The sequence below is a fragment of the Neoarius graeffei genome, chromosome 9 (genome assembly GCF_027579695.1).
Source record: "Neoarius graeffei isolate fNeoGra1 chromosome 9, fNeoGra1.pri, whole genome shotgun sequence".
NCBI classification, from domain to species: Eukaryota; Metazoa; Chordata; class Actinopteri; order Siluriformes; family Ariidae; genus Neoarius; species Neoarius graeffei.
The window spans coordinates 58377686-58393560 of NC_083577.1; the positions used below are offsets into that span (position 1 = coordinate 58377686).

At 42.0% G+C, this 15875-nt stretch overlaps 1 protein-coding gene across 1 annotated transcript in view; it reads left to right on the forward strand.

Annotated features, from left to right (window-relative positions):
- The first annotated feature begins 1226 nt into the window (after window positions 1-1226).
- rbm44 (RNA binding motif protein 44) overlaps window positions 1227-15875 on the forward strand; it is a 35829-nt gene continuing 21180 nt past the window's right edge. Inside the window, exons 1-3 of the mRNA XM_060928781.1 lie at window positions 1227-1365; window positions 14706-14760; window positions 14895-15001. Of these exons, the coding sequence (XP_060784764.1) occupies window positions 1227-1365; window positions 14706-14760; window positions 14895-15001 (301 nt within the window). The remainder of the gene's footprint in view (window positions 1366-14705; window positions 14761-14894; window positions 15002-15875) is intronic.

Below are 15875 nucleotides of genomic sequence, written 5' to 3' on the forward strand. Positions count from 1 at the left end.
ATAGCAAACACAAACATACACCAAGTCCTTGAAAAATAGATATCTCCGGACCCAGCGATCCCACTTTTTTGCAAGTAGCACACCCCAGTCCCGTTTTGCTCATAGTCAGCCATGGATACGTTTTTTTGTTTTTCTTTAAACTGTTCTTTGGTCCAGATTTCCCCACTTGCTGCTTCACCGCCATCAGTAACGAGCCCTTCCCGCTCCTCATTCCCTCTGACTGGTGTACTAGCTTCACTGTCATCCTTAGCTGTCTCACCATGATCTCCCTGATCCTCGACATTCCCGCTGACTGAGCTGCTACCTTCTCTGTGGCCACCGCCGTCCACCGCAAGCTTAGCTCGTTTGGGAACCGGCTGGTTTGAAAAACTTCAGCAAACTTTCTTGCTTTTTTTTGCATTTTCCCCCTGTGCTAGCGAAAAACATAGACGTAGGCTACGCACGCTACACGGTCAAATGCCCTCTAGAACGGAAGTGTGCACCCTCCTTTTCCGTAATATACAAACATTTTGTGGATGTCGTTTCATGAGAGAAATCACCAACAAGACAGATATCAAAATCAGACATTAACACTAAATAAACTTGCATTTATTTATTTAATTATTTTGGGATTTTTTTTTTTTTTAAATATTTTGTTACATAGTCAAGAGAGGTACCGGATCCAGTGTAAATAGCTGCCGGAGCCAACGCCCGAGGTTGCGGAGCGCGCTCCAGCTTGCTCCCCCTCAAATTAAGCCCTGCTTGTATGTAAGACTATAGACTTAAATAGATCATAAGTGAAGCGCCGCCATTTTGACCCATCAGCTGCCATGTCCTTCCACTTGTGGAGTATACTTGTCCACGTTTTAAAATGTCTTTGAGGGCGACCAACCCTTCCGGTACCCTCGACAAGAAGAGAGAAGGTGTTCAAATAGATGCTCATTCAGTTCCTAGAAACTGTAAACGGTTTAATAGTTAAACAGGTATATAAAAAACTCCACACAGCCATTTTTTAAGCCCGAGCCTGTAGCCGCTCTCGTCCTGATTGCTGGCTGATTCTGATTGGTCAATGATGTGATCAGGCCGCGTGCACGTGCAGAGCTGGGCGTGATCAAGGTGAAAACACTCTCGCGCGCTCTTTATTACCGCATGGAGGTGAAACTCGCACTGTTTCTTAAACTCCGAGGCTTAATTAACAACCGCAGATATTTCCATTTGGTGATTGAAAGGTGAACAGTTTTAAGAACATGTGGTACGCTCCTTCCATGGTGGTACCGATTTATTTAGAGGCAAACGCGCGCAGATCCGCAGAGCCGCCTGCAGCAGTGATGTGGCCCGTTATACCGTTTGACCAGCACTTGTGTTTTACTATTAACGACACGGTCGGTAAGTTTTCCTGCAGAGTAACAGCACAGTGGCCTAGCAGTAAATAAAACCTGGTTAGAAAGCATGTTAAGTGCCAAACCTCCATCACTCGATCCCATTAATTCATGCAGTCACGCTCTTATTTGCACACACACCTATTCTTCATGGGCAACCACGTGACAAAATAGTGTGACGTATGCACCCGCCGCTATATTGGATGATATACAAATCCAAAATGCCATCTCGTGCGAACAATAACTGATGCATCTCCGACTTTCTCGAATTTATTATTATTATGTGGAGTCCTCTGCCCAGTCGAGATTCAGAGGGAAAAGTTGAAATTTGTGGCTCTGTGACCACGTGACCCAAACTGCTTGCGTCATTGACCGTCGCCATGTTGGAGGATGTTTTGATCAGATTTATTTGGCAATAATATAGTACATAAAAATGATAAACGTAACAAAATAATCCAAAATAAACACGAGTATAAAGAAATACATAAAATACTGTAGATATTGCCAGGGATAACATAAAGTTAAAAGCTTATTTCCACTGTGGTCCCCAAAATACAAGATGTGACATGAGCGATATAAACACAATACTAATAAAATATATGAAAATTAATTAAAAAAAATAAAATCACTATTCTCAAAAAGTCATAACATTATACATATAAGACTTAAAATATTTCTTAAAATTTAACAAATATTGACTAAAGTAGAAGGAAGACTATTCCATAACTGAGCGCCAGTGATACAAAATGAAAACTTACCCAAAGCACCAAAATGATGAACGACAAGCGAATCTTGACTAGAATGAGTATTCTGAGAATGTCTTCTTGAGATAGAAAGGTACATCAAGCACTCAGTACATATGATTTAGTTTTAATTGCTCTACTCCTTTAGGATACGGAGCCACCCTAAGGTTTTGAAGTGTGCAGTAAATAATGATGTTCTTGTCTGTAAATTTAGAGTAAAATGAACCAATTTAGCGGCACGGTGGTGTAGTGGTTAGCGCTGTTGCCTCACAGCAAGAAGGTCCTGGGTTCGAGCCCCGGGGCCGGCGAGGGCCTTTCTGTGCGGAGTTTGCATGTTCTCCCCGTGTCCGCGTGGGTTTCCTCCGGGTGCTCCGGTTTCCCCCACAGTCCAAAGACATGCAGGTTAGGTTAACTGGTGACTCTAAATTGACCGTAGGTGTGAATGTGAGTGTGAATGGTTGTCTATGTGTCAGCCCTGTGATGACCTGGCGACTTGTCCAGGGTGTACCCCGCCTTTCGCCCGTAGTCAGCTGGGATAGGCTCCAGCTTGCCTGCGACCCTGTAGAAGGATAAAGCGGCTAGAGATAATGAGATGAGATGAACCAATTTATTCTGAGAAATCATCTGCAGTTTTGTTTTCTTAGTCAAACATGAGTACTGAAAAGAGCAGGCATAATCATAATGACATTGTACTAGTGCTGATGCTAACAGTTTCTTGGTTCTTAAATCTAAAAATTTTGATACAGAAATTTTAATCTGGCATATACCTTGCTCAGTACCTTTTCAGCCATTGCCTCTCCATCTAAGAATTGCTCCAACTCTGCACCTAAATATTAAACTTTCGAGTAATATTTGATTTCAGTACCTTTGCACACAATGTCCAAATTCGAATTTTTCTTCAAGTTACTTTTAGAGCCAAACAGTATAGAGTATAGTAAAGTAACAGCACAGTGGCCTAGCAGTAAATAAAACCTGGTTAGAAAGCATGTTAAGTGCCAAACCTCCATCACTCGATCCCATTAATTCATGCAGTCACTCTCTCTAAGTCTCTTATTTACTCACAGACCTATTCTTCATGGGCAACCACGTGACGGAATAGTGTGACGTCTGCATCCGCCGCTATATTGGATGATATACAAATCCAAAATGCCATCTCGTGCGAACAATAACTGATGCATCTCTGACCTTTTTTTTTTAATATTGTTGTTGTTGTTGTTTATTATTATTATTATTATTATTATTATTATTATCATCATCATCATCTGGGGTCCTCTGCCCAGTCGAGATTCAGAGGGGAAAGTTGAAATTTGTGGCTCTGACCCGTATTCTTTGTTTGCAACCACGTGACCAAAACTGCTTGTGTTATTGACTGTCGCCATGTTGGAGGACATACAAAATATATAATATACACGGTGGTAAGAGTACAGACTGGAAAGTAAAGAGGAGTTACATTTAGAAGCTTGTAATTTCTCAAATCTATTTTAACTCCTTCAGTGCCCTTGGATGAGTCACGTACGTCATGAAATCTTTTACCACTGTGCCTTATGACACATGCTACTCGTCAAAAACACCACCTTTTATGTACCTTACATGGCACATTACTTTTACTTCACAGTTGCACATTACCATGAGTTGGCCTAGTGGTCTGTCTCTCTAATTGGGAGATCGCGAGTTCTATTCACGGTCAGGTCATACCAAAGACCATCATAAAAATGGTACCCAGTTACTTGGTGTACATTGTGTTTTCAAGTACTAGTAATTCATGTTTATGGACAGGCTCTCATTGACAAGACCTGTTGTCTTGGTTTTTTTTTTTTTTGGATGTTTTTGAAGTTGTTTTTACTCTACAACAGTGTTTTTTGTGGGTTTTTTTTTTTCTGTACAAATATTAAAAATAAAAAGTTCTGAACAAGTTAGAGAAAGATTATCAAAATATCCCAATTTTGACCTATTTTTGTCCTATATGCCTGGCACATTACAATTAATTATGGGTGGCAGCCAAGGGGTTAAAAACAATCATTTTGACTGCTTCAAAACATCGGTATTTAACACATTATTGCTGGGTTTCACATGACGTCACATCCGCCTCGTTAGTCATTCAAAACTTTAGCTGGTGGTCTGCCAAAGCTCAGTTAACAAAGTGTTTGTATGAAGAATGTGCATTGCTTTGTGAAAAATGCCGTACACTTGCGTTGTTTTAGGTTGTTTGAATCAATCAAACTATGAAACTGATAAGTTTCTTCAGGGTTCCCCATGAACTAATAAAATAAGGTGAACGAACACAGGATTTCACAAAAAAGGTCAAGAAAGGTGGCTTTTGAACCTCTCACTGAAATCGAAGGGAGCTGAGTCAAAGCATGCTCGAGTTTGTAGGGATCACTTTGTACAGTGCCTTGCAAAAGTATTCATCCCCCTTGGTGTTTGTCCTGTTTTGTCGCGTTACGAGCTGAAATTAAAATGGATTTTTGGGGGGTTAGCACCATTTGATTTACATAACATGCCTACCACTGTAAAGGTGCACATTGTTGTTTGCTTTTGTGACAAACAGTAATTAAGATGAAAAAAACAGAAATCTGGAGTGTGCATAGGTATTCACCCCCTTTTGTATGAAACCCCTAAATAAGAGCTGGTCCAACCAATTCACTTCATAAGTCACATAATTAGTTGATTAAGATCCATCTGTCTGCAATCAAAGTGTCACATGATCTGTCACATGATGTCTGTATAAATCAGCCTGTTCTGGAAGGACCCTGGCTCTGCAACACTACTAAATAAGCAACATGAAAACCAAGGAACACTCCAAACAGGTCAGAGACAAAATTGTGAAGCAGTATAGATCAGGGCGGCACGGTGGTGTAATGGTTAGCGCTGTCGCCTCACAGCAAGAAGGTCCTGGTTCGAGCCCCGTGGCCGGCGAGGGCCTTTCTGTGCAGAGTTTGCATGTTCTCCCTGTGTCCGCGTGGGTTTCCTCCGGGTGCTCCGGTTTCCCCCACAGTCCAAAGACATGCAGGTTAGGTTAACTGGTGACTCTAAATTGACTGTAGGTGTGAATGTAAGTGTGAATGGTTGTCTGTGTTTATGGGTCAGCCCTGTGATGACCTAGCAACTTGTCCAGGGTGTACCCCGCCTTTTGCCCGTAGTCAGCTGGGATAGGCTCCAGCTTGCCTGTGACCCTGTAGAACAGGATAAAGCAGCTAGAGATGATATGAGATGAGTATAGATCAGGGTTGGGTTATAAAAAAAAATCCCAAACTTTGAATATCCCAGGGAGCACTATTAAATCCATTATAGTAAAATGGAAAGAACATGGCACCACTACAAACCTGACAAGAGAAGGCCACCCACCAAAACTCACAGACCGGGCAAGGAGGGGATTAATCAGAGATGCAACAAAGACAACAAAGATGACACTGAAGGATCTGCAAAGATCCACAGCGGAGATGGAAGTATCTGTCCATAGGACCACTTTAAGCCATACACCCCACAGAGTGGGGCTTTATGGAAGAGTGACCAGAAAACGGCTGAAGAAAACATTTTTGGAGTTTGCCCAACAGCATGTGGCAGACTCCCCAAACACACAGAAGATTATTCTCTGGTCAAATGAGACTAAAATTGGTCTTTTTGGCTATCAGGGGAAATGCCATGTGTGGCGCAAACCCAACACCCTGAGAACACCATCCCTACAATGAAGCATGGTGGTGGCAGCATCATGCTGTGGGAATGTTTTTCATCTGCAGGGACAGGAAAGCTGGTCAGGACTGAAGGAAAGCTAGATGGCACTACATACAGGGCAATTCTGGAGGAAAACCTGTTTGAGTCAGCCAGAGGTTTCAGACTGGGACGAAGGTTCATGTTCCAACAGGACAATGACCCTAAACATACTGCTAAAGCTACACTGGAGTGGGTAAAGGGAAACCTTTTAAATGTCTTGGAATGACCTCAACAAAGCCCAGACCGCAATCCAATTGAGAATCTATGGCATAACTTGAAGATCGCTGTACACCAAAGCAACCCATCTAACTTGAAGGAGTTGGAGCAGTTTTGCCTTGAGGAATGGGCAAAAATCCCAGTGGCTAGATGTGCCAAGCTAATAGAGATATACCCCAAGAGACTTGCAGCTGTAATTGCAGCAAAAGGTGGCTCTACAAAGTATTGACTTTGAGGGGAGTGAATACTTATGCACACTCCAGATTTCTGTTTTTTCATCTTAATTATTGTCTCAATTAAAAAAAGTGCACCTTCAAAGCTGTAGGCATGTTGTGTAAATCAAATGGTGCTAGCCCTCCAAAAATCCATTTTAATTCCAGCTTGTAATGTGACAAAACAGGACAAACACTAAGGGGGATGAATACTTTTGCAAGGCACTGTATATCCCTCTCAGCTACAGTGCCTTGAAAAAGTATCCATACCCCTTGAACTTTTTCACATTTTTCCACCTTACAACCACAAACTTAAAAGTTTTTTATTGAGATTTTATGTGATAGACCAACACAGAGTAGCACATAATTGTGAAGTGAAACGAAAATGATAAATGGTCTTCAAAATTTTAAACAAATAAAAATCTGAAAAATGTGGTATGCATTAGTATTCAGCCCCCTGTACTCTGATACCTCTAAATACAATCCAGTGCAATCAATTGCCTTCAGAAGTCATCTAATTGGTTAATAGAGTCCTACTGTGTGTAATTTACTCTCAGCATAAATACACTTGTTCTGTGAAGGCCTCAGTGGTTTGTTAGAGAACACTGAAGAACAAACAGCATCATGAAGACCAAAGAACTCACCAGACAGGTCAGGGATAAAGTTCTGGAGAAGTTTAAAGCAGGGTTAGGTTATAAAAAAAATATCCCAAGCTCTGAACATCTCAAGAAGCACTGTTCAATCCATCATTCAAAAATGGAAAAAGTATGGCACAACTGCAAACCTACCAGGACATGGCCGTCCACTTAAACTGACAGAGCGAGCAAGGAGAGCACTGGTCAGAGAAGCAGCCAAGAGTCCCATGATCACTCTGGAGGAGCTGCAGAGATCCACAGCTCAGGTGGGAGAATCTGTGCACAGGACAACTATAAGTCGTACACTCCACAAATCTGGCCTTTTTGGAAGAGTGGCAAGAAGAAAGCCATTGTTGAAAGACCGGCATAAGAAGTCCCGTTTGCAGTTTCCCAGAAGCCATGTAGGGGACACAACAAACATGTGGAAGAAGGTGCTTTGGTCAGATGAGACCAAAATTGAACTTTTTGGCTTAAATGCAAAGCGCTATGTGTGGTGGAAAACTAACAGTGTTCATCACCCTGCACACACCATCCCCACTGTGAAACATGGTGGTGGCAGCATCATGCTATGGGGATGCTTTTCCTCAGCAGGGACAGGGAAGCTGGTCAGAGTTGATGGGAAGATGGATGGAGCTAAATACAGGGCAATCCTGGAAGAAAACCTGCAAAAGACTTGAGACTGGGAAGGAGATTCACCTTCCAGCAAGACAGTGACCCTAAACATACAGCCAGAGCTACAATGGAATGGTTTAGATCAAAGAATATTCATGTGTTAGAATGGCCCAGTCAAAGTCCAGACCTAAATTCCATTGAGCATCTGTGGCAAGACTTGAAAATTGCTGTTCACAGACGTTCTCCATCCAATCTGGCTGAGCTTGAGCTATTTTGCAAAGAAGAATGGGCAAAAATTTCAGTGTCTAGATGTGCAAAGCTGGTAGAGACATACCACAAAAGACTTGCAGCTGTAATTGCAGCAAAAGGTGGCTCTACAAAGTATTGACGCAGGGGGGCTGAATACTAATGCACACCACATTTTTCAGATTTTTATTTGTTTAAAATTTTGAAGACCATTTATCATTTTCATTTCACTTCACAATTATGTGCTACTCTGTGTTGGTCTATCACATAAAGGCCCAATCCCAATTCTAATTTCTACCCCTCCGCCTTCCCCTTGGCCCTTCCCCTTGAAACTGAGCTACAAGGGATAGGGCTTGAAATTCAACCCTTACGTATTGGGATAGCCCTTCAACGATCGCATACGTCATCGCGTACCTCCGTCAGCGTTTACGTTAGCAAAACGCGACCAAATGCGTCATTGGCTGCGACCAGCCGCTACAGTCAGAGCCAGAACAGAAATCTCTGCTGGCAGGGTGTGATTTGTTAACTAACACCACTGAATGGGATATCTTTGGCGCTTCGTGCACCACATCCGACAGAATGAGGTGTCAGAACACTCATGTAAACAATAAAAGCGAGAATAACAGAACAAAACGTATGCAGTAAAGCAACCGAAAACAATACTCACTCCCAAAGCTTTTTAGCAGCAGCTTGGATTTCAGAAATCGCTGCTCATTCTCAGCTCGAAAGCGAATCAAGCGGCGTGTTTCCTCTGGATAACAACTTAAAACACGTAAATAATGGAGAAAATACATTTATGACAATCTTTCGCCGCGGGAACTGCCATCTTTCTGAAATCCGCATGAAATCTCGCTGAAATCCGCATGGCATTGTGGGAAATCACTCAAACCCCTTCGTTCGGAGTCAGCTCCAGGAAAATCTCCGTTTGGAGGGGTACAGAAGCCCTTCCCCTACCCCTCCGCGTTAACTGGGATTGGGATACCCCTACCCCTTCACGTGAACGCGCAAAATGGAGGGGAAGGGCTAAGGGGTTGGTCCAAGGGGTGAAATGGGATTCGGCCAAAATCTCAATAAAAAACTTTTAAGTTTGTGGTTGTAAGGTGAAAAAGTTCAAGGGGTATGAATACTTTTTCAAGGCACCGTATGTCCTTAGTGTTTTCCAAGTACTTTTCTTGCTATGTGTCATTATTTTACTGTACTTTTTTTTTCATCACGATGCGCTGAAGTCCCCAGCTGTTTCTTTATTTATTTACTCCTCACAAAGTCCATGTACATGAAGGTCACAACAAAATTCTTCCCCAGCCATACAGTTACAATGCGCCGTGATCACTTCTCCGTCTTGTTTAACTAAGATCCAGGTCTTTAAAGGGGTTTCTGATGATCTTTGTGAATGATTTACCTGAGAGATAAGAGACAAGTGCACAAGTGAGAATCAAGCGAACTGTTGGTTGTTTACACTTCAACTTGCAGCGCTTCGTTGTAAAGACGTGAATGAAAAGCTTAAACTACATACTTACACAGACAAAAACAATACAGGATTCATTTGACAGTGACTTGATACCGTGGTCCTTTACCCAGCCACGTACAAAAAAAGTTGTAAGCCTCCATACTTTTCCACTCTTTCATCTGTTTTGCGGTATAGAAGGATAGTTCGAGATGTTGGGGAACTCGACTGAAGGGTAGTTTTCGAGATCGTATGACAAATCCTTCTCTCCTAGACTGTAGGGGTCGATTCCATTGCACATAGCAATCTTCTGAATATATCTAAAGTGAGCAGTGGCTTCTAGATTACGAGAATAGTCTGTTATCACTAGTTGTTTGCACTATGGCAGCAATTTAGACCACCAGCTATTTCATTTCCAGTAAAACCGCTAAGAAAAGTCACGTGACTGAAACCCAGCAATATAACACATCTAGTTATAAAAGAGCACTCACTAGGTGAGGAGGCTGCAGTATTTGAGGTAGTGGATTGACGTGAATCTTGTTCGATTGAGACTGTGATTGTTTGGGAAGATTTTTCAATAGTTTTGCATTTCTTTCTGCGCTCTGTCTAGGGCCTCCGATTTTCTGCGATTGTGGAAAACGGGCGGGAATTGGGGTCAGAAACAGAATTGGTGCTCAGAAACGGAATCTACGGAGCCCCTCTGGTGACATGGGTGAAAAAAAAATATTCCGTGGCCACGAGTTAATAATGCGTGGGAACGAGATCCTATTCCGTGGCCATGACTTGCTTAATGCGTGGGAACGAGATGATTATTGGGTGGCCACGAATTAATAACGCGTGGCCACGAGATGATTCAAGTTCCAGCCTGATGGGATGATGTCCAGTTTTTGAGCAGCCGTCAATTGTGCAATAAATACAGGATTTATCCTGTATGATGAAATCTATAACTTCCCCGAGGTCAGCATGTTGTCTACGTTTGAGCCCGTGCTTTTTGAGCAGCCGAATTAAGTGTCTCTTGCTCAGAATTACTCCATGTCTAACTGCAAGTGATTTAAGGATATCATTATAATTAATTCCTAGATTAAAATAAAACGAAATCAGATCAAACTTGTCCATATTTGCAGCTGAAGCTACTGATGCCAGAAAGTCAACAGTCTCAGTGATGAAATGACTAACACTTCTCGTGGCCACGCGTTATTAATTCGTGGCCACCTAATAATCATCTCGTTCCCCAGCATTAAACAAGTCGTGGCCACGGAATAGGATCTCGTCCCCACGCGTTATTAACGCGTGGGCACGGAATATTTTCAAGCACAAAGGAACTCCTAATGCCGTATTATAATGGTGATCTTGAAGGCAGATTTTGAACAGTCAGATTTCCATTAGTAGTTTGCACCAAGGCTTTTCAGTTTAACATTATATAATAGCAACTGATTTTATTTTCATGATTTAATGGTTTATGTTCTTTAAATAAGAAGTTATGTTCCGAAGAATGATTTAGTGTATATATAAGGAGTTTGAAGACTTGTGCATTATTAAATGAATAATTTACAGGCAAAATGTAAATTAAACTAGTAAGAGTTAACTGTTAAATCATTTGAATAATTTAAAGTATATATTAAATGGACACTCCGGGTTCGAGCCCTGTGGCCGGCGAGGGCCTTTCTGTGCGGAGTTTGCATGTTCTCCCTGTGTCCGTGTGGGTTTCCTCCGGGTGCTCCGGTTTCCCCCACAGTCCAAAGACATGCAGGTTAGGTTAACCGGTGACTCTAAATTGACTGTAGGTGTGAATGTGAGTGTGAATGGTTGTCTGTGTCTATGTGTCAGCCCTGTGATGACCTGGCGACTTGTCCAGGGTGTACCCCGCCTTTCGCCTGTAGTCAGCTGGGATAGGCTCCAGCTTGCCTGCGACCCTGTAGAACAGGATAAAGCGGCTAGAGATAATGAGATGAGAATGAGATGAGATTTCCATTAGTAGTTTGCACCAAGGCTTTTCAGTTTAACATTATATAATAGCAACTGATTTTATTTTCATGATTTAATGGTTTATGTTCTTTAAATAAGAAGTTATGTTCCGAAGAATGATTTAGTGTATATATAAGGAGTTTGAAGACTTGTGCATTATTAAATGAATAATTTACAGGCAAAATGTAAATTAAACTAGTAAGAGTTAACTGTTAAATCATTTGAATAATTTAAAGTATATATTAAATGGACACTCCGGGTTCGAGCCCTGTGGCCGGTGAGGGCCTTTCTGTGCAGAGTTTGCATGTTCTCCCCGTGTCCGTGTGGGTTTCCTCCGGGTGCTCCGGTTTCCCCCACAGTCCAAAGACATGCAGGTTAGGCTAACTGGTGACTCTAAATTGACCGTAGGTGTGAATGGTTGTCTGTCTATATGTCAGCCCTGTGATGACCTGGCGACTTGTCCAGGGTGTACCCCGCCTTTCGCCCGTAGTCAGCTGGGATAGGCTCCAGCTTGCCTGCGACCCTGTAGAACAGGATAAAGCGGCTAGAGATGATGAGATGAGATGAGATTAAATGGACACTGTCACACACTTTGTTAGACCTGTCGTTGCACTGAAAACATTGTGAGCATAACAACGAATAAAAGTTTGAAAAACATGGATAAAATGATTGTTTTATTTAAATGTACATGTATAAAGAGTAAGGATAACCATAAAAGTATTAATATACAATATAAAGTTTTAAAGAAAATAGCAGGAGCCAGTCAACAATCAAGTTAACAGCACTAATTAACTACAGTCTTAAATAAATGAAAGAAACACATTTTCAGTGAAGTGAAATGTAGTGTTGATTCTAAGGTGCATTAAGATATTAGACTGTGTACAGAAAGTTTAAAGGTTTATATGAAGTTGTACTACAGCAGGCCAGTAAAGCAGGATTACAGGGATAGATGCACAAGGACAACAAACATGCAGATGCCTCCCAACACCAGTTACCTGAAACATAAAATTTCATGCGTTTATTACATGTACTTAAGAATTCTGATTCTGAATTATGTATTTTATATGTTGAAAATCTAAAAATGTCAATTAAGTTGTCATTTGAGCATATAACTGAAACAAATTGTCTGAAACGGAATTGAAACCAGGGATGTGATTTTTCCGTGAATTCGCGGAATTCCGCTTTTTTTCACCTCAAAACTTGGAAAAAAAATGTTTCCGATTTTTTCCCTCAAATCCACATTCGTATCCTATTCGTTCCGACTTTGTTTGAAAGATGGCAGCCTCGGATTTGCATCTTTATGCCTCGATCATGGAGGCTGCCATCTTTCAACTCTTTGTTTGAAGCGAGCGCGTTCATTGGTTGTTACAGAGCGATGGGCCAATCACGTACCTCGTTTCATCTCATTGACGTAATTACGTCATTTACGCAATTACGTCATTGAGATGAAACGAGGTACGTGATTGGCCCATCGCTCTGTAACAACCAATGAACGTGCTTGTTAGCTGTACGTAAGCTCGCTTCAAACAGAGTTGAAAGATGGCAGCCTCCGTGATCGAGCGTAAAGATGCAAATCGAGTTAAAGAAATGGACAGAATAGTGAAAAACAAGTCCCGCTGGGAATGGTTGGAGAAAGAGGTTGCTACAGACGTTGGACATAAGACTGTGAGACATTTGTTCAGCGATTTCGTTCTTTGGGGAGAGGGCAGAGGTCTCTGGCTGTCAAGTTTGGGGATGCTGGGACCTCCCCTGCCCGAGCTACGAGCGTCCAAAGTCGGGCTGGAGCCCGGGATAGAAACGAAACCTAAGCGGAGCGCCGCGGCTCGCCTCGGGGTGAATTGCGTCCCAAGGCGCGGGGCTAGCGGGCCCTGCTCATGCTGGTTCTTGTGTGTGAGTGTGTGTGTGAGTGAGGTGTGTGAGCGTGTGTGTCAGAGTTGCATGTTGACCGTTAAATTGGCTTGAATTTGTTAATCATGACAAGTTTTTTTCTTGTGTGTTTTGCTTGCCATTTTAGTACAATTTTTAAGTCAGAAAACCCCAAAACCCAGGAGCTTCGGGGGGCTTCCCCCCTTGTCCCCCCACCAGGGCGCTGCCCTGGACCAGCTGGGGGCCTGCGGCCCCCAGACCCCCGCCTAAAATTTTCAGATAATTTCACCAGCCCCAAATCACATCCCTGTGAAACGGAATTGGCCATTCTCTGAAACGGAATTTAATGTTTTAAAATGAAATAACCGTAGAAGTCTTTGATTGTCGGCTTACACACTCAATGATCGTGGCTTTGTCACATTTAACAGCGGCGAGTTTCTGCACAACCAGGCTATTAAACGATCCAATATTTCTTATACTGTATATTGTGATCTTTCATTAATAACCAGTTTGTAGCACTTACAGTACCACTGATAAAATGTTCACTGCAGACTCGTGTGGTTTTTGCTTTCTCATTGCTTAGATCAGCCCGGTTTATGTTGGACGGCCACTGATGTCTATGCTCCGTGGACAACTCTCTTGGGTTTTTTTTTTGCCTCCTTGATTATTTCTAATTGCTGGAATTCTAAAGAACTTATAAGTTGCCTTGTCTCGAATAGAGTTGTGCCTGCATCCAGTTACAGCACAAAGAGTCGGCATAGTGAAGAAACAAAAGGAATTCTTGAGCGTAACAACCTCTCGAGCATATCTTCTATAGTAAATGTGCGCCGTGTGAGTTTGTGTACTGTATATCCTCCAACATGGCCTACTTCCGGCTCAAAGCCTCATGCGTAATTAGCTATGACGTCATGTGCAAATGAAGAATATGTTAAAGCTGTCTGATTATACCAAAGATTTAGCCTCATTACCAGCGATTGAATACCATGATGTTGTGAACCATCTCGTTCTACGAACCTCGTGGACAACCGACGCACAAATGAAGGCTTAGAAGAGCCAAGATGCCTACAATTTCTTTGTGTCTGGCTGGGTTGGTTGTCTTCTCACCAAACAATTAAAAGATAACCGGGTGCTTGTTCATGTTCCTGTAAACCAGTCTCAAAGATCTTGAGAAACACTGCTCAAAAATTCAATTTAATGAGCAGAAAACATGGCTTTAATTAGCAATGAACTCTTACCAAATATAAAGTGGTCACCACACACACACAGGTGTAATTAGCTTTTTCCTCAGGTACTTACGATTTGTCTTTGAACCACAGCACACGGTATTCTCTGGACAGTTCAGCTGTTTTATCCCAATTTTTAATTATTTTGGGAATTGTGAAGAACTGTTTCTCTTTGTCACGAGTAGCATTATTACCACAATTATATGCTGCACACAAAGTAGGCATTGTCTGTCTTCAAAGGCAGTGAAATGAAAGTCATGAAGCATTGCAGCAGCTCACACGTGATGTGCCGTCATCTTGGTTGTTGTCATCATCCAACATGGCGGACTTCCAGTTTGGAAAATAACCGTGATGTCATGTGTACATGAAGAATTACCACCTAATCGATTATTTGTTTGGTCACCCATTAATTCACACTGTCGCAATAATAACAAAACAAACGAAACATTTATAATGTTTTGCATGTATTCCAAGGGTATCGGGGGCATCACCTGTCTGTTGAGGATGGAAGAAAATTCCTGTTGAGCAAGTAGGTTTTTACTCTTTTCCTCTCTTTTAAGATTAAAGTGCACACTACACCTCACTAGTGCATCTGCAATTCACATGGATTACAGTCGTAGCTAGGCATTACAGTTAATCTGGCACCAAATGCACTTCTTCTAGGTCTGTGTTTGATCTCGTGAAAGTGAGCCACTTTCTGGAGTTGGCTGATCCAAAGTTGCTCTGTTGGTATCTCTCCTTATCTGCAGAAGACAGGAAACTGATCCAAGGCATGGACAACATTTCTGTGAATATTTCATATTAAAGCAGATACGCAGAACCCTTTATTTTTAAATAAATTTCTGAGTGGATAGTCTCTCCACCCTTGACTCTTGTATGCTGCATAAATGGGAATTAAAAAATATATATATTTTTGAGAGTTAAAATCGACCGCAAAGTTGGCATTCGAGCTGCCCCGCTGAGCCAGCCAGGCCTGAGTGTGTGACGTCACAGCGGTAACCGGTTTTAAGGCCGAGGCCTTTGACAGCTATAGACCAAAGTCACATAAATAAAAATTTATGGTGAAAGTAAGAAATCCCGTTACCGACTTGCTCAACTAAGACTGATTTGACTTCACTGATTGTGGGTTGACTCTCATTAAAACAGGATGGGTGTTATAACTTAGGCAACATACATGTACATGCATGCATTTTCACTGATAAAATGTAAAAGGCTAATTAAATAATCAGATGAACTGAGACGATCACATTCTGAAGCAAATTAAATAATCTTATACTGGTAACTTAAATACACAATACAAGTTGCATGTATTAATCTAAATGCAGGTAAACAACGTGTTGTTTTTGTTGTTTTGTATCCAAATGAGGGTTGCATCTTACCCGTGTGTGTTCTCGCTTCTTGAAGGCTGATCTTGTGGCCGATTGTTTCAAAACAATCTGACTTTCAGTTGTTTGTTCAGTTCTCCGTTCATTCGCTTCTTCCATGTAAGGGTGAGATGGCAGTAATATCCAGCGGCCAAATCAGACGGCTGCTCCACTCCTCCTCCATATGGAGTACTCCGCCATTACTGCTCGGCTCAGGCAATTACTAAAACCCGGGACGGAACGTCACTGGTTTTAGCAACAACTGCAGGGAAGTCACTGC